General features: G+C 49.6%; 1 protein-coding gene across 2 annotated transcripts in view; it reads right to left on the bottom strand.

Annotated features, from left to right (window-relative positions):
- shtn3 (shootin 3) overlaps nt 1-21315 on the bottom strand; it is a 301957-nt gene that overhangs the window by 50052 nt on the left and 230590 nt on the right. For both annotated transcript variants that reach the window (XM_085995197.1, XM_085995196.1), the window contains exons 8-9: nt 11579-11725; nt 107-260 (exon numbers count right to left, since the gene is read on the bottom strand). In XM_085995197.1, the coding sequence (XP_085851323.1) occupies nt 107-260; nt 11579-11725 (301 nt within the window). The remainder of the gene's footprint in view (nt 1-106; nt 261-11578; nt 11726-21315) is intronic.

The following is a 21315-nucleotide window of genomic DNA, read 5'->3' on the forward strand; positions in this document are numbered from 1 at the left end:
TCCCATAAACGAATACATTAAAAAAAAAAGTGCTTTGGGCCATCCTGAGGTTGTGAAAGGCACTATATGAATGCAAGTTCTTTCATTCTTTATATTCAGTTCACACCTTGGTCCTCCAGCTCACAGTTCCTCTGTTCCACATCTTGTGCTCGTTGTTCTGACTCCCGTCTCTCCTCTTCAACCATCTCAAGTTGCCTCTGTAGCGTACCCAGTTCCTTCTGCAGTGCCGACTCGTTCAGATGAGACTCTAGCTCCTGAATCTGCGGAGGAAGGGCTTGGAAATTGTTACCAGTTTGTAACATGGAGGCACCGAGTACCTCATGCTGCTGCCAGCTGGTGCTGTTCAAATCACGAGCTCAGAACCAGACGGTGCACGATGGTGTTCAGCTGGGTTACAGCACCACAACTATGTCTGTTTGAGTCAGGAGCCTCTGGTCTGCAAGAATTAAAATAAAACAGTGTGCACGGCATCTCAGAATAGAGGGACGAGAGTCTGTCTCTGTTATATACCCCACATACTGACTTCCTTAGAATGACCCTTTCCTCATGTAATCCTTGTAAAAATATACTTCTGTCAGTATAAAGTGTTTTTTAAAATTCAAAAACGGATCCAAAAATAGACTCCCAACTTGCTTGCATAACAAACAGTCAGTACATTTCAAAGTAATTAATTCTATGTGAAATGGTATGGGTCATTTCTGAAAGGTGTGCTAAGGGCATTTTATAAATACTTCCTTCCTCAGTCAGAGATACCATTCCCCATGGCGTAGATTTTCAACTTGCCGCCCGGGCATGAAACTGCCGTTGCAGGATGGCCGCCCATTATAAAAAACCGCCTGATTTTCATTTCCATTTTCATTGACTTCATTAGAAATGAAAACCAGACGGTTTCTATATTGGGCAGCCGATCTCCCAGTTCACACCCAGGCAGCAAGTTAAAAATCTATCCCCGTGTGTGTGTGTTTGTGAGGCTTCTCGGGTTGATGGGCTCAGATGTCATGGTACAACACTGAGCATTCAGTCCGATCACTATCCCACTTAATGGGCTCGATTTTGCCATTGGTGCGTGCTGGGGGCGTGTCAGCCGCTTTTCGTGTTAGCCACCCGACTCCAATTTGATGTGGAAAAAATATGCGATTTTCCCCTAATTGGGCAATTGATTTCCAGCGTGTGGGAACCCCTGGTCCACTTAGCCTTTCCATCCTGAAAGTCGCCTCCGATGACATCATCAGTGCTGCTGGATTTAAGGCCTGCAAGCAGCCTTGCTTCTTCTGCAGACTGCAAACCTTATGCCATTTGCTGTGATAGATTCCTCCAGCCAATATGTCTAGCAGTAGGTCAAAGTCTGCACCAAGGTTCGATGACGCAGCCCTGCAAGCTCTGGTGGAGGGAACAAAAGGAAATAAGGAGGTGCTCTTCCCTTCCTCAGGGAGGAAGAAGCCTCCCCAGCAGACGAAAGCTGTGTGGATGCAAGTGGCCCAGAAGGTGTAGTGTATGTACCTTGAAGGAACTATATTCTGCAGCCCCTGTACACTGCAGTACCAGTAGTGACCACCCCTGTATATAAGCCTGTGTCAGTAACTTTGTATAGTAGTTCCAGTTTTGTCTCCATTCAGTAAACACCTGTTATAACCAACTTCTGCAGTCCGTGTCTCAATTACACACGGACATTACAGAAGGTCAACTCTTTGTCTATGTGATGCAGAACCTGGCTGCAGTGCAGGAAGAAGTTTCATGACCTTCTGCGCACTGGAAAAGTGAGTATGAATTGCCCATCACCCTCAATCTGATCCCCATTGCCTCTCCTCACCAGCACTCAGCTTTGACAACCTCTTCCTCCACATCCCACTTGACACTGACATCCCTGCACCCTTACCCATTCCCTCTCTCTCTATGGTTACATTCACCTAATTATTCGACTATGCAGCCCTCACACTCCCTATCACTGTGATGCTATGAAAACAACTTACAACACACAGGGAGGGCCCTTGGTCTTGCCACCTCACTCCATCTTTGTCTCCTTCTAACCATCAATGATATGGATTCTCTGCACTCACTCCTTCATTCTCACTCAAACTCCACTTGTCTCCCTCATTGCAGGAAAAGAGAGCTCACAATAAGAGGGAAAGAGCGAGGACAGGAGGAGGGCCACCCTCAGTAGCCCAGCTCACCCCCTGGGATGAGGCGGCCCTGGAGATCGTGGGAGTGGAGGAGGATGCGCAAGTGGGGGACGGACAGACGGGCGCATCAGAGCAAGCTGGTGACAGAATAGTTTACCATCTCTCTCATTGACATTGCATGAGTTACTGATAATGATTCTGATGCTCTAACAGATGGACTTTTGATCATCTGCAATATTCAATGCGCATGTAACCTTGGCCTCACATCTCTGACTCTTTCCTTTACTCCCCCACAGGACCATCGAAAGCCCCCGTCCCCACAGTCCAGGAGAAACAGCCTGAGCCTCCAGACTCCTCAGAGGAAGCTGCAACCTCTGATGCCGCAGCGTCAGCAGAATTCAGCGCACCCAGCACCAGCGCAGACACTCACACCTCAGTGGTACCTTCGCGAGATAGTGCAGTGATGTCACCTGGTGTATCACAGCTCACAAGTGAGCATCAGCAGATGGTGGAGACAGGGACAGCAGTGGATCGTCCTAGTCGAAGGGCACAGGACGCTGCCAGCTCGGCTCAGCCGCATGTCGACCCTCTGCCTCCGGGTCCATCCAGAAGAAGAGCAGTGCTGGAACTCCAGGAAGAGGTCCAGGAGTCTCTGGCAGGTTTTGTCTCCATGGTCGCTGTGAGTGTGGAGCGAATGGAGGAGTCCATCGCAAACATGAGCAGAGCCTTTGTGGAGGCGTCGGCGCATGAACGCATCACCACGGAAAGGATGGCAACCTCCGTGGAAAGGATGGCTACCGTAGAGGAGAGGATGGCTATGGCCATGGAGGAGCTTAGTCGCCAGGGTCATTAAAACATGGTCATTGTTCAGAATAGACTGAGATCTCTTGAGGAGCGATGGTCAGCTATTGAGCAAACAAACCAGATCTTCAGGCAAGTACTTGGGAGTAGGACTTCCAGTACAGAAACGGGTCCTCATGGCTCCCCTGAATTGCAGCAAGGTGCTGTCAAGCCACTTGCTAGCTCTGAAATGGGGCTGATCCATGAGAGGGATGTTGGTGGCATACAACAAGGAAGTGGGGGCTCCTCTCCAAGCGCTCACATGACTATGCCACTGCAGAGCCCTCGGTCAGAGCCCCACCAGAGTCCCCACCCAACTGAGATTGGCATCTCAGCCCCTGCACAGCCGCTGGAGCAGCAGACTGTTGCCGAGCCCTCACAGGTTCGCAACCCCAGAGGACGCCCACCAAAGGTGTCGAGACAGGAGCAGCAAGAAAGTGAGCAAGGGGCCTCGACATCTGCTGAAGCCACAGGGGAAGCACCATGTAGGAGCACGTTTAAGAGGAAGATAATGCACAAGTAGTCACAAGGGTAGTCACTTGGGTGAAATGTTATGTTTAATGTTGAAATGCCATCAGTTGGATTTTGTCATTAAAAATTCTGATGTCAACTGTTGCAGTTGTGGCGTGTGTCATATCGCTAATGGGGCTTCCACATTGAGGGCTTAGGATGACTTGCAATTGTCAGTATGGTGGTCAGAGTGGTAGGAACCGCAGGTTCTTGGCCATTGTCAATGCTCTGGTAAGAAGCTGCGAGGCAAAAGTGCTTGATTGGCTAGGCTAAGCAAATCTGGCCAAGATGAGTGTGTGCCTTGCATCCTAGACAGCAATGTGCTCGCATGCTGCTGGCACTGGTTGATGCACCTCTGCAAGCTGGTCATTGTCGCTCTCCTCCTCCTCCTCCTGCTCCTTCTCCTCCTCCTCCTCATCCTCCTCCTCATCTGAGGAGGCTGTGATGAGCCACTTGTTCCTCAGGCATCTGCAAGCCACAATGCTGTGCCATGTTGTGAAGTGCACAGCAAACCACGACGATTCTGAAGACCCTGGCTGCTGAGTACTGCAGGGCTCCACCTGATCTATCCAGGCATCTGAAGCACATCTTCAGCAAGCCAATAGTTTGCTCGATTATGGCTCTGGTGGAAATGTGGCTGGAGTTGTAGCTCTCCTCAGCTTCATTGGATGGGCTCCTCAATGGCGTCATTAGCCACATCTTCAGGGGATAGCCCTTGCCTCCAAGTAGCCATCCGTTAAGTTGGTCTGGCTGACTGAAAAGCGGAGGCACACTAGACTGGCGCAGGATGAAGGAGTCATGGCAACTGCCAGGGTACTTGGCACAAACATGCAAAATGTTCTTCTTGTGGTCACACACCAGCTGTACGTTGAGGGAGTGGAAGCCCTTGCGGTTGACAAAAATTCCTGGATTGTGATGGGGTGCCTTAAGGGCCACATGTGTGCAGTCAATGACACCCTGCACCCTTGGAAAGCCTGCCAGATTGTCAAACTCAACCGAATGCGTAGTTACACTGCCTTGATCCTTGGAGAAATGGATGTGATTGTGCGCGATGGCAAAGAGGGCATCGGTTACCTGCATGATGCAAGTGTGCGCGGCCGCCTGGGAGACGCCGCTGATGTCTGCTGCTGATCCCTGGAATGAGCCTGAAGCAAAATTGTTGAGTGTGGTGGTGACTTTGACGGCCACTGATAAGGGGTGTCCACCTGCTCCTCTGGGCTCCAGGTCTTGCTGCAGCATTGCGCAGTTCTCACCCACTACCTCTCGCAAAAGTCTGAGCCTCCTTTGGCACTGCTGCTCAGTCATGTTGAGGTAGCTGATCCTCTGTCTGTAGACCCTGTTTGGGGGGTATCTCCTGCGCCGACAGGCCTCTATGTGCTGGTGCCTTCTGGCCTTTGCAGCTTCAGGTGGGTGAGCAGCAGCTTGGAGCTCCTGCTGTTGCTCCTGCAGTTGGTGCTGCTGTTGTTCAGGGTTCTGCTGCTGCCGCGGCTGGTCTTCATCTGAATCTGATGTCCAGGAGGAAAGGAAATAAATGGTTCCCATTCTTCTGGTATATACTGTTGCGTCCATGTATAATAAGACACAGATTGCAGGAGAACGGTACAACAGGCGTTTACTCAACGTGGCTCACACTGCAACTGCCTGTACAGATTACTACTCAGTGCTATATACAGGTGTGGTCACTGTCGGTACTACAGTATACATGAGCTGTAATAAGTAGTTCCCCCCTTAAAGGTATATACATTACAATTCCTCCCCTTTTAGATTAACAGTACCATAACACTCATTTAACAATTAAATATCAAACTAATTACAATTAACACTTTTAACATGCAACATTAGCTGAAAATAGTCTATTTATATATTCAGTCTTTGGGGAGGCCTCCTGATCCTTTCTGGATAGCGCCTTTCCCGAGTGTCTTGCTCTTGGTGCGGAGGCGATTCTGGCCCCCTGTCGTCGGTTGGTTCATCAGCTTCCGATGCTACTGTTTCTGGGGTAGATGCGACCTGTACGTCGGGTTCATCACCAGGTACGCATGGGCGAGGCATGGGGTTGACTTGTTCCTGTGACTCTAGGATCTGGTCAGCATGGCGTCTCACGATGCTCTCCCCAACGTCCACTATGTACATTAGTGGGCCCTGCCGTGTGCATATCGTTCCTGGCTGCCATTTTTCTGTTCGGTAGTCGCGGGCCAAGACTGGTTGCCCTACATTGAAGCTCCTTGTTGGCTTCTCATGGATGTGCTGGAATTGCTTACTCTCAACATCTCTTCGTACGTTTGGTCTGAGCAAATCCAGGCGAGATCTTGACCTTCGGTTAAAGAACATCATGGCTGGGGCCTGGTTGGTGACTGCATGTGTCGCATTCCGGTAGGCGAACAGGAAATTGTCCACCTTGTGCTGCAGCGGAATGTTGTCATTGTACATAGCCTTTATTGCCTTCTTAAAGGTTTGTACGAACCTCTCAGCCAATCCATTTGTGGCTGGATGATACGGGGCGGATGTGTAATGCCTTACCCCATTCTTTTTCAAGAACCTCCGGAACTCTTCGGACACAAACTGTGGTCCGTTGTCGGAGCAAATCTGTTCTGGCAAGCCATTCCTGACAAAAATGGTCCGTAGGACTACAATAGTTTTCTCAGTGGTGGTGGAGGACATTTTGATGACCTCAGGCCATTTCGAGTGTGCATCCACGGCTATTAAAAACATTGAGTCCATGAATGGACCAGCAAAATCAATATGCACCCGTTGCCATGGAGATGAGGGCCACTCCCATGGGTGTAGAGGGGCCTGTGGTGGTGCATTTTGGACTTTCTGGCATCCTGAGCAGCTCTTGGTCAGGTCCTCGATTTGTTTATCGATTCCCGGCCACCACACATAAGCCCTGGCTAGGCTTTTCATTTTTACCCCTCCCAGATGACCCTCATGAAGCTCATTGAGCACTCTATCCCTTAGCTTGGGTGGAATTACCACTCGGGATCCACACATCAAGGTCCTCCGGCACACTGACAGCTGTTCTCTCCTTGTCAAAAATGCTGGCAACAGTGAGTCGCCATGTGCTCGCCATCCCTTCACCGTCAAATCATATACCCGAGACAGCGTCGGGTCATTTCGGGTTTCCTTTTCGATACAAGCGTTAGTTACCGGTAGGTATTCAACTATAGTCGAATGGAATATTTCGACAGGATCCACTGCTGGTGCTTCCTCCGCAGTAGGCAGTGGCAGGCGTGATAGCCCATCAGCATTTCCATGCTGTTTCGTGCCCTTATATTCAATCTCATAGTGGTGCGCCCCTAGAAAAAGTGACCATCTTTGTAGTCGTTGCGCAGTCATCACCGGAACGCCCTTCTTCGGATTAAAAATGGAGACAAGAGGCTGGTGATCAGTCAGCAAGGTGAATTTCTACCTCTGCAGATAGTGATTGAACTTTTTCACTCCCCACACTAGGCTGAGGGCCTCCCTGTCAATCTGGGCATAGTTACACTCGGCTGAGGTTAGTGATTGTGATGCAAAGGCTATTGGCCTCTCTGAGCCGTCCGAGAATTTGTGCGACAGCACCGCTCCAATGCCGTAGGGTGACGCATCACATGCCAACCGAATCGGTAATGCTGGGTTGTAATGGGCCAATACCTCTTTCGATGTGATTAGTGTTTTCCTCTTCTGGAAAGCTCATCTACATTCGTCACTCCACTTCCATGGCACCCCAGTTTGCAGTAGTGTGGTCAGTGGGTGTAGTATTGTAGACAAATTTGACAAGAACTTATGGTAGTAGTTTACCAGCCTGAGGAACGACCTCAGTTGTGACACATTTTCTGGTGCTGGAGCCTTGACTACTGCCTCAATCTTCTCTGGGGACTTATGTAACCCCTCTTTATCGATAACATGGCCACAATACGAGATCTGTTTTCTAAAAAACTCGCATTTGGGGCGGTTAGCTCGGAGCCCATATTCCTGCAATCTAGTGAGCACCTGCTCCAGGTTGGCAAGGTGATCACTGTCATTTTCGCCCGTGACCAGGATGTCGTCCAAATAACACTGGGTCCCTGGGATCCCTTGCAGGACTTGTTCCATTGCCCTCTGCCAAATAGCCGGAGCTGATGCTACCCCGAATACCAGCCGGTTGTATTGGTAGAGACCTTTATGGGTGTTGATTGTGAGATATTTTTTTGATGCTTCTTCTACCTCCATTTGCAGATACGCCTGGGCCAGATCAATCTCAGTGAAGCGTTTCCCTCCAGATAGCGAGGCGAAAATATCTTCAATCCGCGGATGTGGATATTGTACGGTGTGAAGGACCGGGTTCACTGTTACCTTAAAGTCCTCACAGATGCGAACCTTCCTTGGTTCCCCAGGCGTGCTGCTCAACGACTTTTTCATCACAGGGATGATGGGTGTAGCCCACTCGCTCCAGTCTACCTTGGACAGTACACCTCAACGTTCCAGACTCTCCAGCTCTGCTTCGACGGCTGGGCGGATCGCATAAGGTACCGGTCTGGCGTTAAAAAATATTGGGCTTGCGTTTTCTTCAATTTTAATCGTCGCTGTAATGCCTTTTAGTGTTCCGAGTCCTTGCTGGAACACTTCTTTCGCGTCAGTTAGGATCTTTGACAGTCGCCCAGGTGTGACGTCGTAATCCTTTTTGTCAGCCACAGTCAGTGCCTGTATGGAATGCCAATCCAGTTGTATTTTCCGGACCCATTCACGTCCCAGTAATGGTGGTCCTCCATCTTGCAATACATACAGGTCTAGTTTTCGTGTTTCCTTACCGTTATATATAACGGTCGCCCTTATTTTTCCTTTGGGGTAGACTTTTTGCCCCGTGTACGTCTTCAAAATAATTTTTGTGTCTCTCAAGGGTATGTGTGAGAATAGCCGCTCATGGTCCCGTCGGTTTATGACTGTTAGGGCTGATCCTGTGTCCAATTCCATCTTTACCTGGACTCCTGCTAACTTGAGAGTGACCCAAGTGGTTCGGTGATCCTCCGTTGTGATCACATTATGTAGTTTCAGACAACTCAGTTCCCTGCTTTCGGAGTCGTTATCACTCTTTTGTTCGTCTGAACTATTCTCCGTCATCTTATGTACCTTCTTGTACTTTCCTTTGGTAGGTTTTTTATTGCTGGTTTTCTTTCCCGACCTGCAGACTCATGCTATGTGTCCTACTTTTCCACTGTCTGCACACTTTGTCTTTGAACCAGCAATCATTCTGGTCATGTGTTGTTCTGCCGCAGCGATAGCACTTCTCTGTTCCATATGACATTTTGTTTGTGCCATATTCTTGCAGTCTCTGTTGTATCTCTGCAGCGCCCCGTGCTGCTGCTTCATATGATACCGCAATGCTGAAAGCCTTTTCCAGCGTAAGGTCCTTTTCAGATAAAAGCCGTTTCTGGGTTCCTTCACTTTGAAGCCCACACACAAACTTGTCCCTTAAGGTATCTGCCAGTCCCGCTCCAAACTGGCAGTGTTTCGATAGTTTGCGCAGTTCTGTTAAATAATCAGCATTGCTTTCATCCTTATGCTGGTTCCGTTTGTGAAACTTGAATCTTTCTGCTGTCAGCAGCGGTGTGGGGTTTAAATGTTCCTTTAGTATCGTTACTATGTCTTCAAAACTCTTTTCCATTGGCTTCGTTGGGGTTACTAGATTTCGTAATAAACCATACGTCTTTGCACCCATTAAATTTAACAATACCGACGCTTTCTTGTCATCTGACACCTCATTTGCCTTGCAGTACACCTCTATTTGTTCGACATATGTAGTCCAATCTTCGACTTCATTGTCAAATGCGGTGATACTGCCGCTCTTCGGCATTTTGGGTGTGGTTTAAAATGGCGTCTCCCAATGGCTTATAATGGTGTCTCCCGCGCTTTCCTTCCTCCCCCGCTGCTGCCAACGCCGCTCCCGGCGGTTCTCGTGGCAATGGCGGCGCCCTGTCGGTTTCACACGCTTCTCCTGCGCTGCTGCCAACACCGCTCTCGGCGGTCCTCGTGGCAATGGCGGCGCCTCGCGGGTTTCTGCGCGTCTCTCTCTCCCTCTCTCCGCCACTGCTCGGCCCCTGAACACCGGCTGCGCCCTGTGCGCTCTGCCCTCTCTCTCTCTCTCCCCCGTCGACGCTGCTCGGCCCTTTGCTGTGCCGCTCGGTCGGGAAGGGTCTGCGCACTACCTGTTGCCAGCCCGTTTCGCTGGACCACCTCGACTGGAAAACCAAGCCTGGCTCTCGACAGCCTCCCCTGCAATTCTTGAGTCTCTGCTGGATGACTGGGCGGTTGCCCGTGGTCGATGCCCGAGTCTCTGGCCTTGACCTCCAATCCACTGATCTCCAGGAACGAATCCCCGGGAGGTGATGCAGAGTTGCAGGTAGGTTCGAACCTGCCTCGTCGCCAATGTTGCGTCTGTGTATAATAAGACACAGCATGCGGAGAACGGTACAACAGGTGTTTACTCAACGTGGATCACACTGCAACTGCCTGTACAGATTACTACTCAGTGCTATATACAGGTGTGGTCACTGCCGGTACTACAGTATACATGAGCTGTAAAAAGTAGTTCCCCCCTTAAAGGTATATACATTACGTATACCTCAGTTGAGGAAGCGCTCATTCAAGGTGGTGAGAGGGGTTTCCCAGGAGGTCACACTGGAGATGGGTGTCAGGCTCCAAACTTCCACAACAATGAGTAGGCCTGCTAAAAGTTCCCCCAGACCTGAGACAACAAAGTTCTGCCACCTGCAAATGATGAATGGTGAAAACTCCTTTTCAATGGTGGAGCTGCAGCTGTTAGTAAGCAATCCACTTGTGCTGCCACCAGGTTTCACTGGCATGTTTCAGAGGAGGCGTGCAGCATGTGGGAAAACTGTTAAAATCAGAAAGGCCTCTCAAAATGGGATTATAGAGGCACTTAAGTGGTTGTTAAGGGCCTTTAGGGCCTATCCCGCCTCTTGGAGGCGGGATGGAGACAGGGTCAGAAAACTCGCATGTGGGAAAATTGCTTGGAGGTGGGATGGAGGCGGAAACGGGCCTGCCCGCCAGTTTTTGCGATTTTAACACCTCACACGCCTCCAATCCCGCCTCCTCGGGTCTGGCAAAATCGAGCCCAATGGCTCTGATAATAACGGGGTGGCGGGAATGGTGCGGGGGGTTGGTTTAGCAGCAGGGAAACCCGGAAGTACAAATTTCCCAGAGGTCCAGCTGAATTTAATGGCAGGACTGATTTAAAAAAAAATTCTTTCTCAGCCAGCCACAAGCAGACAGATTGAAGACTGGCTGTTGGGTGGGTAGGACTGCGGTTCCAGGCGGCAGCTGGAGACCTGCCATCGGGAGGGGTAAGTGATCGGAAGGGAGTCGGCCATCGGGAGGAGGTCGGCCCCCAAGAGGGAAAAATTCAGGCGAGGGGTCGGGGGGGTGGCGGGTGGGGGGGAGCCACCAGAAGGCATCCTAGCTGGGTCCAGCAGTAGGACTGCTCCAGCCAGCCCCACATAATTCATCCTTCCCTGCGGTGCTGGCTGCATGCAGTAGCTGGCTAATATTGCTCTTGAACAGACTGGCGAGCTGTAGAAATGTTAATGAGGTCCTAACCTACGGTAGTTCGGGCCTCCCAACTGCCACATTGGGCGGGCGCAGTTCCATTCAGCGCCCCGCCCAACAGTATCCCACAATGCTGTGCAACTGCATGCAGAACTGGCTGAAACTTGAAGTGATCGGGGTGAGGGGGGTCACGAACCCTCCCCATCACCCCCACTTGTTCCGCCCCATTTAAGCGCCCTTTGCCTCTCTGTCGACCACTCCAAATTTTTTGTTGAAACACAAATAACTCCACAGATTTCCAAGTGTGTTGCTGCATAAGTTCATGTAAGCAGCGGGAATGATTCTTCACATTTAGCCAGCAGGAGCCAAAGTGGGATAGGCAGCTCCTGAGGTACAACACTCCATGGAACACAACCTGCCCCATTCAGTGGCCTCACTGGGAACTGATGAACCACTGGGTGAGGCTGATGGGTGTGCGTCAGCGCCAACCAGATCTCAAACTCTGGTATCACTTTGAGATGAGGGAGTTTCCTTAGCTCCCACCCTAAAGAAAACGGATACTTTACTGTTGGAACCCAAACCATTACCTTTATTTGATGCTGGAGCCGTTCTTCCTCCAAGGTCTTGGTGATGGTGGCGACCTCCTCCAGTGCTTTGAGCAGCTGTATGCTGGGATCTACCTGCTGCAGTAGGATTGCACTCTGCCGGTTCACCTCCTTCTGCTTAATCAACATCTGTGACGGGATCAAAATACAGCAATAGTAAAGGTGTTCAGAGCAAAACATCCAGTAAGTTGTCACCTTCCCCGCACCTCCCCCTCCCACCCCAATCCTGACATTTTTCTCTATTGAGAAACCTGGGTGAAGGCCAAGGCCCATCGTGTCGGACCCCACATATGTTTGAAAGAGCAGGAGAGCAGACAATGTAAATCAGGAAGGAGGTAAATCACTCCGCTTGTGTTTAACAGAATGCGGGCAGAAGAGAAGACTGAGGGAAGAAAGGCAATCAACAGTTTTGAAGTCTTTGGAAAGAAGGATTTAGAGTCGAAGATTGTGTGATGAGTTTTGTTTTCAGTACATCGAGGACACAGGGAGGAGTAAAAATATGGAGCAATCACCGTGGCAGGAACCCTATTAGGGATGGGCAATAATTGCCAGTGACGCCCACATCCCGTGAACGAATAAAAACCCCATATAACAGAGAAACGATAAAGGTTGTGACACACAGAGAGAAGTTAGAAGCTATAGCTGAAAGAAGGAGCTTCTATCAGATGACAAACTATCTAGCATCCTGCCCAAAAGTGTGCAAGGTGTGTGAGACGAGCCTCCAGATGTAGCAGCAATATCCAAATCCTACAGATAGACAGTTCATAGCTGTTGATGGGAAAAGAAGTGTTTGACACAACAGAGGAAAACAAACTTCTTGGAGACAGTTTCAGCAATGGGGGCAATGTGGGAGTTCCATATGAGATGAGGGGTGATAGTGAGGCAAAGAGTGCCAATATAGAAGGTGAAGAAGAATGAAGGGTGATCCTAGTGCCGGGGATGACTGATCTCAATATTTGCATCAATCACAGGATTTCAGTAAGAAAGAAAGAATTCTGCAGTAGATATAAACCTAAGGTTTGCTGGGCCACCATAGACAATGGAGACATCCATCCTTGAGACACACTTTAATTCTTCCTCCCTTTCAGTCTCGCAAATGGATCTATGTTTCCCAGCAAACCACGGAATTACTCACAGCGTTGAATTGAAGATGAGATTGTTCAGTAGTGAAGACCATGCACTCAAGAGAAACAGTCATTACCCGTAACCCACCAACTAGCCCAACAGTGTCTTGTGAGGGAAGCAGAGAAACCCCTGTATACTTTAGGACAACAAGGAAGCACTAACCCATACAGTACAGTAGCTTGTGCCCAAAACTCTTTCCTGATACACTCCAGGCAAATATTTACAGCTCAGAAAACAATACATTATTTAAGCATTAATTAACCTGCAAAGGACATCACTTCTCTCACCTTTGCTCTATATAGGAAAAAACAACTACAGAAAAGGAGAGTGGCCAGGTGAGAGCAGAAGCCTGTATTCACAGCTTGTGTCGTTGAGGCTTTCTAGATTTTTGTCATGTTTTAATAAAATCAGAATTCTGTTCACAGGACGGTGTATCTTTCTGAAATATGGCTTTTCCTTTACAGTGGTGAGGCGGGGGGGAGGCGGGGGAATCGTGGTTACTGAATAAGAAAGAAAGAACTGAAGTTGATTTTTGTTCTAAAGCATGAGTGCAGAGGTAAGTGTGTTTGGTGTGTTTAAAGTGTTTAAAGAAGTTTTACTTACCTTTACAGCCTTCCACCCTTCAGGTCTCGGGAGTCCCTCATCTCACCGGCACAGAAAGCAGAATGGCCGCGATCTGTCAAAAATTGCAGCATTCAGCTTTCTGTTCCGGAGAGATCTCTAAATCATCCTGAGAGGAAGGAATTAACTTGGAGTACAGATTGTCAGTGTTTGACAGCTTCAAACAGCTGTGAAATGCTGATATTTCATCTGTCAAAAGGGCTTGACAGATGAAATATCAATCTGTGACGTCACCTGTTGCTGGGTGGCCCTAAATTGGCCTGCTGAGCCCGCTAGGCGGGCTCAACAAGGTCAATCAAGTCAAAATTGCGTGGGTTGGCTACAACTCGATGGAAGCAGGACTACAACCCCGAAAGTTGTAGCCCTGCCTCCTCAATGAAAATCCAGCCCGAAGTGTTAACACAAAAGTTGTAAACACCACACAAGCTTTTGAAATGGGAATTGATTGTTAATACTGAGACAAAGGCCCTATTGAAGAAGCAAAGGCTTGCTTCCAAGGAGTCTGCAGTTTGGAACCAAGACAATAGCTATACCCAGTTTAAAGTGTTGAAAACTTACACTTCGAACAGAAACACAGAACATTAAAGAACCATGTGCCTTTGATAAATAAAATGAAAGACAGGAAACATAAGTTTGTAATACAACCAATTGAAGTAGCTAAGAAATGCAAAGAACACCTTGGTTGAAGTGGTTTTGATTTACATATTGTAAATATGATACCTATAGAAGACTTTGTAGATATGACTTCAATAGATGACACCAAGCAATCACATGGTTCTTGTGTTCAAAATGAAAGAGTTAGGAGACACAACGTCTGCGGGTGTTTCAGCGGCAGCAGCAGGGCTATAAAAATCCCAGAGACCGGGAAAGGCCTCACAGCGTCGGCGGGTGTTTCAGCAGCAGCAGCGGGGCTATAAAAGGCTCCAGAGACCAGGTAAGGCCTCACAGCATCGGCGGGTGTTTCAGCGGCTGCAGCGGGGCTATAAAAGGCTCCAGAGACCAGGTAAGGCCTCACAGCGTCGGCGGGTGTTTCAGCGGCAGCAGCGGAGCTATAAAAGGCTCCAGAGACCAGGTAAGGCCTCACAGCGTCGGCGGGTGTTTCAGCGGCAGCAGCGGGGCTATAAAAGGCTCCAGAGACCCAGGTAAGGCCTCACAGCGTCGGCGGGAATTCAGCAGCAGCAGCGGGGCTATAAAAGTCCCAGAGACCCAGGTAAGGCCTCACAGCGTCGGCGGGAATTTCAGCGGCAGCAACGGGGCTATAAAAGTCCCAGAGACCAGGTAAGGCCTCACAGCGTCTGCGGGAATTTCAGCGGCAGCAGCGGGGTTATAAAAGGCGCCAGAGACCCAGGTAAGGCCTCACAGCGTCTGCGGGAATTTCAGCGGCAGCAGCGGGGTTATAAAAGTCCCAGAGACCCAGGTAAGGCCTCACAGCGTCTGCGGGAATTTCAGCGGCAGCAGCGGGGCTATAAAAGTCCCAGAGACCCAGGTAAGGCCTCACAGCGTCTGCGGGAATTTCAGCGGCAGCAGCGGGGTTATAAAAGTCCCAGAGACCCAGGTAAGGCCTCACAGTGTCAGCGGGAATTTCAGCGGCAGCAGCGGGGCTATAAAAGTCCCAGAGACCAGGTAAGGCCTCACAGCGTCTGCGGGAATTTCAGCGGCAGCAACGGGGCTATAAAAGTCCCAGAGACCAGGTAAGGCCTCACAGCGTCTGCGGGAATTTCAGCGGCAGCAACGGGGCTATAAAAGTCCCAGAGACCAGGTAAGGCCTCACAGCGTCTGCGGGAATTTCAGCGGCAGCAGCGGGGTTATAAAAGGCTCCAGAGACCCAGGTAAGGCCTCACAGCGTCGGCGGGAATTCAGCGGCAGCAGCGGGGCTATAAAAGTCCCAGAGACCAGGTAAGGCCTCACAGCGTCTGCGGGAATTTCAGCGGCAGCAGCGGGGTTATAAAAGTCCCAGAGACCCAGGTAAGGCCTCACAGTGTCGGCGGGAATTCAGCGGCAGCAGCGGGGCTATAAAAGTCCCAGAGACCAGGTAAGGCCTCAGTACGTCGGCGGGAACACAGCGGCAGCAGCGGGGTTATAAAAGTCCCAGAGACCAGGTAAGGCCTCAGTGCGTCGGCGGGAATCTCGAGCGGCAGAGCGGGGCTATAAAAGGCCCCAGAGACCCAGGTAAGGCCTCACAGCGTCGGCGGGAATCCTGAGCGGCAGAGCGGGGCTATAAAAGTCCCAGAGACCAGGTAAGGCCTCACAGCGTCGGCGGGAATCCTGAGCGGCAGAGCGGGGCTATAAAAGTCCCAGAGACCAGGTAAGGCATACCAATCTCCAGTCTGGGAACTCGGAGGGAAGGAGAGAGGTAAAAAGTAATCCAAGTGTGACGTCACCAGATAGCGGGTAAGTGATTGGTTGGTAAGTATTTCTCCCTTTTTAAGCTTAAATCTCTTTGGTTTATAGTTTCCACGGTGTGATATTCACCATCTAGAATCGGGGCAGAGGGTATTTAAGAATAATATTAATAAATTTAATTAATTACATAGAATGGGAGATCAGGTGATGTGTTGCTGCTGCAATATGTGGGAGCTGGTGGACACCATTGATGCTCACAGTGATCACATTTGCAGTATGTGTTGGCTGCTCGAGGAATTCCGGCTCCGTGTTGAAGAGCTGGAGTCCGAGCTTCAAACACTGAGACACATCAGGGAGGGGGAGAGTTACCTGGACTCTGTGTATCACGAGGTATTCACACCAATTAGATTAATTAATTCAGATGTAGTCCGTGGTCAGGGTCAGGATGGTGTGACTAGAAGTGAGGCAGGTACGGGGATCCAGGAGGTAGTGTTGGAGGAGCCGCAGCCCTTGCACTTGTTCAACAGGTTCGAGGCTCTTACTACCTGTGAGGATGGGAACAGGGACTGCGGGGAGGATGAGCAACCTGGCCACAGCACCGTGGAGCAGGGGGCCATTCAAGTGGGGGGGGTTAAAAGAAATGTTGTAGTCACAGAATCACAGAAACCCCACAGTGCAGATAGAGGCCATTTCGGCCCATCGAGCTTGCACCGACACATATCCCACCCGATCCCCATAACCCCTACACCAACACATATCCCACCCTATCCCCGTAACCCCACGTATTTAATCCCCCTAACACTAAGGGTCAATTTATCATAGCCAATCAACCTAACCTGCACATCTTTGGACTGTGGGAGGAAACCGGAGCACCCGGAGGAAACGCACGCAAACACGGGGAGAATGTGCAAACTCCACACAGACAGTCGCCTGAGGCCGGATTCGAACCCGGGTCCCTGGCGCTGTGAGGCAACAGTGCTAACCACTATGCCACCGTAGTGGTAGGGGATAATATCGTTAGGGGGATAGATAGGGTTCTTTGCAGCCGAGAGCGAGAGACCCGAATGTAAAGTCTGTGGGTTGTTTAGTTAATTAATACACAGACTCCAAGAGTAACTTAAAACAGGACTTTACTATTCGAAGGTCAGGGCGAATCTGCCCAATAACTCCTGGCACAACACTTATATACTGGTGTGGTCACCGTCGGTATTACCGTATACAGAAGCCAAACAAAGTAGTGCCACACCTAAAATAGTTCTCTTAAAGGTGAACGGTTACATACAATAGTTCTCTTAAAGGTAGACGGGTACATACACTACAATCCTCCCTTTTTAGCTTACAACATACTTATTCCCCATTAAACATAACATATAATCAACTTCATGTAAAACAATTCACAGATATAGTCTCTGCGGGAAACAGTTCACAGATTCAGTCTCTGCGGGAACAGTTCACAGATTCAGTCTCTGGTCTTGACTCGGTCCAAACAACATCTCTGTGGTGTAGCCGGTTCACATTTCTAGCGTGACTCATCCAATAGTCTTTCCCTTGGCTTAACAGCTTGAACTTCCGTCCTGCTGAACCAGCAGTGCTGACTTTTACAAACAGCTGGACTGCCTTGGTAATTTTTCCTACTTTCCAACTGATTTGGCCCCCTTCGTGGGCCCACGTGCATGATCTGATAGAAGTGATAATGATTTAGATGGTTATCGTCTTCTGCTTCGTCTTTTTCTTTTCTGCTTCTTGGAGACTCTCGGGGCTCCCTTATCCGCTGCCAGCTGTAGCGCCACCATCTCCCTATGTTCCTTAGACTTTAAGTGCTTCATCCTGATTTCTGCACTTTGGGAGTTTTCATCACAAGCTGGGCAGACCAAGTCATCGTAATATTCCGTGTCACTCAACAGGTCATGGTAATATTCGGTGTCGTCCTGAGCTAGTCTAGCGAGAGGGCCTGCTACTTCTTCCGTACCCAACTAGACGTTAGCCGACTGTTGTTCCCTCCCTAGACATCTTTCCTGAAGAGACTTCTTCATGCGTTCATATTCATCCCGCTCTTCCTGGGTTTCCTGCAAATCCTTCACTAATGACCTCGTTTGTGATTTCAATACTTCCCCTTCCCTCGGGGATTGATTGATCAGGCTATTCAATCCTTCTGCTGGAGCAGCTGTTTCAACATTCTGCTGTTCACATTGACGTGATTCAGCGTACTTTTGGCATCCCTGTAAAATCTGTGTTGCAACCTCAGCTATTTCCATAACTTTTGAGAGCTCCGAACTCCTTCCCTTTGAAGATTGAAGCTCGTGTTCAGATTGTTCCCATTGTAGAGTCTTGTCCTTCAGCATATGAAGGAGTTGGCTGACCGTTAACTCTTCCACGGGAACACTGTGGGTCAGAGTCTTCACCATTTCATCCACCTTTTCCTCCAATGCTTTCACCTTCTTTTCCTCTTGTACTTTGGCTTCCAGCGCTCGGAGAAGTTGCGCCTTGATGCTCTCTAGCTCATGTTCAGAGGCCATTCTTACAGTCTCTGTGTTTCTTACAGTTCCCTTTTCTTCCACTGAACGGATTCCCAGTTGAATCTGTTCTTCAAGTTGTTGAATCTCGGTCATTGCCGCCCCATATTTGTCTTGGGTTTCCTTTAATATTTTTATGAGTTCTTGTACATCTTGTCTTTCATGTTCTGCCATGTCTTTCACCTCTAATTTCTCATCTATGGATGGAACTTCTACCGATGAGTCTGTCTTGGCCTTGAGCTCATCAAGAATTTCCTGCAGCCTTTGGACTTCTTGTTCATGTTCAACCTTCAGTTGCTCATATGCTTCCACTGAAACTAGCTTTTCGGAGGTTGCCGAGTTAACCCCTTCCAGAATTGTAGCCTGGGCCTGTTCATACTGTTCTTTCAACTTCTCACACTCTGCTTGTAAGGAGTCGTAGAGAAGAACTGGAATAAAATCCTGGCTTCCTGAAGATTCCTCTTCATTTGCTTCTTCCTGCAAATATTCTAACTCCTGAACAGCATAAGGGAGATGTGATCGGTAATTGGTCACGATGGCTCTATGGTCGCTCTCTGCTTGAGCTAGCTGCTTCTGTTGTCTTTCCAGATTCTCCCATTCGGTGTCATAGAACTTTTTCATTGTTTTCATCTCTTGTACGAGACGGTAACTCAATTGTTCTAATTGTTGTCGTAATTTGAAATAAGTTTGAGTCCGAGCTCGGTGTTCTTCCGTCATGGATATGTCCGTAACTTGAACAGGCTCAGAATTTTCTGTCAAACTAGGTTGTCGTTGTTTGGTGGAGTTCTGTTCTGAAACTTTATTCTTCTCTGGAGCATAAGCCTTTATGCATGCCTTCGTTTTTCCAACCTTCGTCGGCAAGTCCATTTCAGCCTTGTCTTTCATATTTGGGTTGGTCTTATCGTCATCCGTTTCAGAATCTGAGCTGATTGTCTGCCCCGAGTCCTCACTCGTTATGGCTTTTAGATAGTGCCATTCCATGTCTATTTTCTTGATCCACTCCCGTCCTAGAAGTGGTGGTCCTCCCTCATGTAGTACGTATAAGTTCATTCTTGGGTGTTCTTTACCCCATCTCTCACTTTGACTCTTATCTTTCCCATGGGGTATACTTTATGCCCCGTGTATGTCTGCAATACGAACTTGGTATCTCTTAAGGGTATATGTGAGAATAACCGGTGGTAATCCCTTCGATTTATGACTGATAGAGCTGATCCAGTGTCCAACTCCATTTTCACTTGGATTCCAGCTATTTTTAGCATGACCCAGATAGTTTGTAGGTCAGCTTCCTTACTCACATTGTGAATTCTCAGACTACCCAGCTCCTGGCCGTTTGGGTCTGAGTCTGAATTCTGTTCGTCTGAACTCTTCTCAGCCACCTTGTGTACCTTGTTGTACTTTTCCTGTGATGGCTTCCTTTGGTTGTTGGTCCTTTGGTTGTTGGTCTTCTTCCCTGACCGGCATACCTTAGCTATGTGACCCAGTTTGCCACATTTCCTACATTCCTGGTTCTTAAACCAGCATTGGTTCTGGTCGTGTGTTGTCTTCCCACAACGATAGCATTTTGTTGTTGTCGAGGTAATTTGATCCACACTTAGTGCTGCTGTCTTTAGCTGCATTTCCGCAGTTCCCTTTGCTGCGGCTTCGTGCGATGCTGCAATAAGGACAGCCCTGTCAAGTGTAAGGTCGTTCTCTTCGAGTAGTCGCTTTTGCGTTCCTTCCTTTGCCAACCCGCACACGAACTTGTCTCGCAATGCCTCTGTCAGGTTCCCTCCAAACTGGCAGTATTTCGCTAGTCTACGCAGTTCGACTAAGTATTCTGCGTTGCTTTCGTCTTTCCGTTGCGTTCTCGCATAGAATTTGAATCGGTCCGCCAACATCAACGGTGTGGGGTTCAAGTGATCCTTCAGAACAGCCACAATATCATCGAAAGTCTGATCCGCTGGTTTAGCTGGTGATAGTAGATGCTTCAAGAGCTCGTATGTCTTCGCGCCCATCGAGTTTAGCAAGGTTATAGCTTTGTCATCTTCTATTTTATTGGCCTCACAATAGATCTCAATGCGTTCCACATACGTGGCCCAGTCTTCTACCTCGGAATTAAAATCGTTGATGTTACCACGCTTAGGCATCTTCCTCTCTTCCTGATAACACCACGAATTATTTCTTTAAACTTTTTTTTTTCCAAGATGGCAGTTTCCCGCGCTTATCTTCTCTCCCTGCCCACTTCAATGGCGGTTTCCCGCTTCTGTCTTCTTCCCCGCCTAATGGCGGCTTCCCGCGTTTCTTCCCTGGCGGGAGGGGTACACTTTCCCCACGGGCGACGGCCGCTGGCTTTCAGGTTCACAGCCTGCGCGTCGGCTTCAGTGCTTTCCCTTTTCTCGGCAGGGCAACCGGCGCTGGGTACACCCCGTTGACGGCAAACAGTTTCAGCCGCTGGGCTGGCTCTCGCTCAGTTCCCCTTGCTCGGGCTCTGTCTCTCTCCCGCTCCCTCGGCTCTACCGGCGCTGGGTACACCCCGTTGACGGAGAACAGTTTCAGCCGCTGGACTGGCTCTCGCTCAGTCTCCCTTAGTCGGCTCTGCCTCTCCCGCTCGCTCGGCTCCCAATCGCGCCTCCCAGCCCTCTCGCAGTCCAGTGCTTCCCTCCCCGGCTGCGGCTGAGTTTTTATATCTTCCCGCGCCTACGCTCCCGGTCGCAGCGCTTCGTGGCTTTGGTCGCTGCCCGACCTTTTTCGCCGGTCGCGGTCTAGCTGTCTCACGACGCCGTTGCATCCCCAGCCTGTCTGTACCGCGGCTTCCTTGCTCCACGCTGCCCCAGTCTCAGCGCCTCTGGGCCCAACTTCTGTCCGGCTCCTTTCCCCCTCGACCGTGGTCAAGTGCACCGCCCTTATCCTCCGGTTATTCTTTTTACTTTTCCCTTACTCACAGTCACCGTGGCCGCCTTGCTTCTCGTGCTGATCGGCTCACTCCTCACCGTGGCAGAAGGGACAGTCAGTGCCTGTTGCTGATGGAAGTCTTTGTCTCTGAATTCTTCCTCCTTTCCAGCTCTGCAGACTCGAGTTTTCTCCCAGCAGAATGACGAGGGCGGTTGCCTCTTCTCGACGCTCGTTAACTGCTTCGGA

The sequence above is a fragment of the Somniosus microcephalus genome, chromosome 8, assembly GCF_052327205.1.
Source record: "Somniosus microcephalus isolate GS21.2 chromosome 8, FLI_Smic_1.0, whole genome shotgun sequence".
Lineage (NCBI taxonomy): Eukaryota > Metazoa > Chordata > Chondrichthyes > Squaliformes > Somniosidae > Somniosus > Somniosus microcephalus.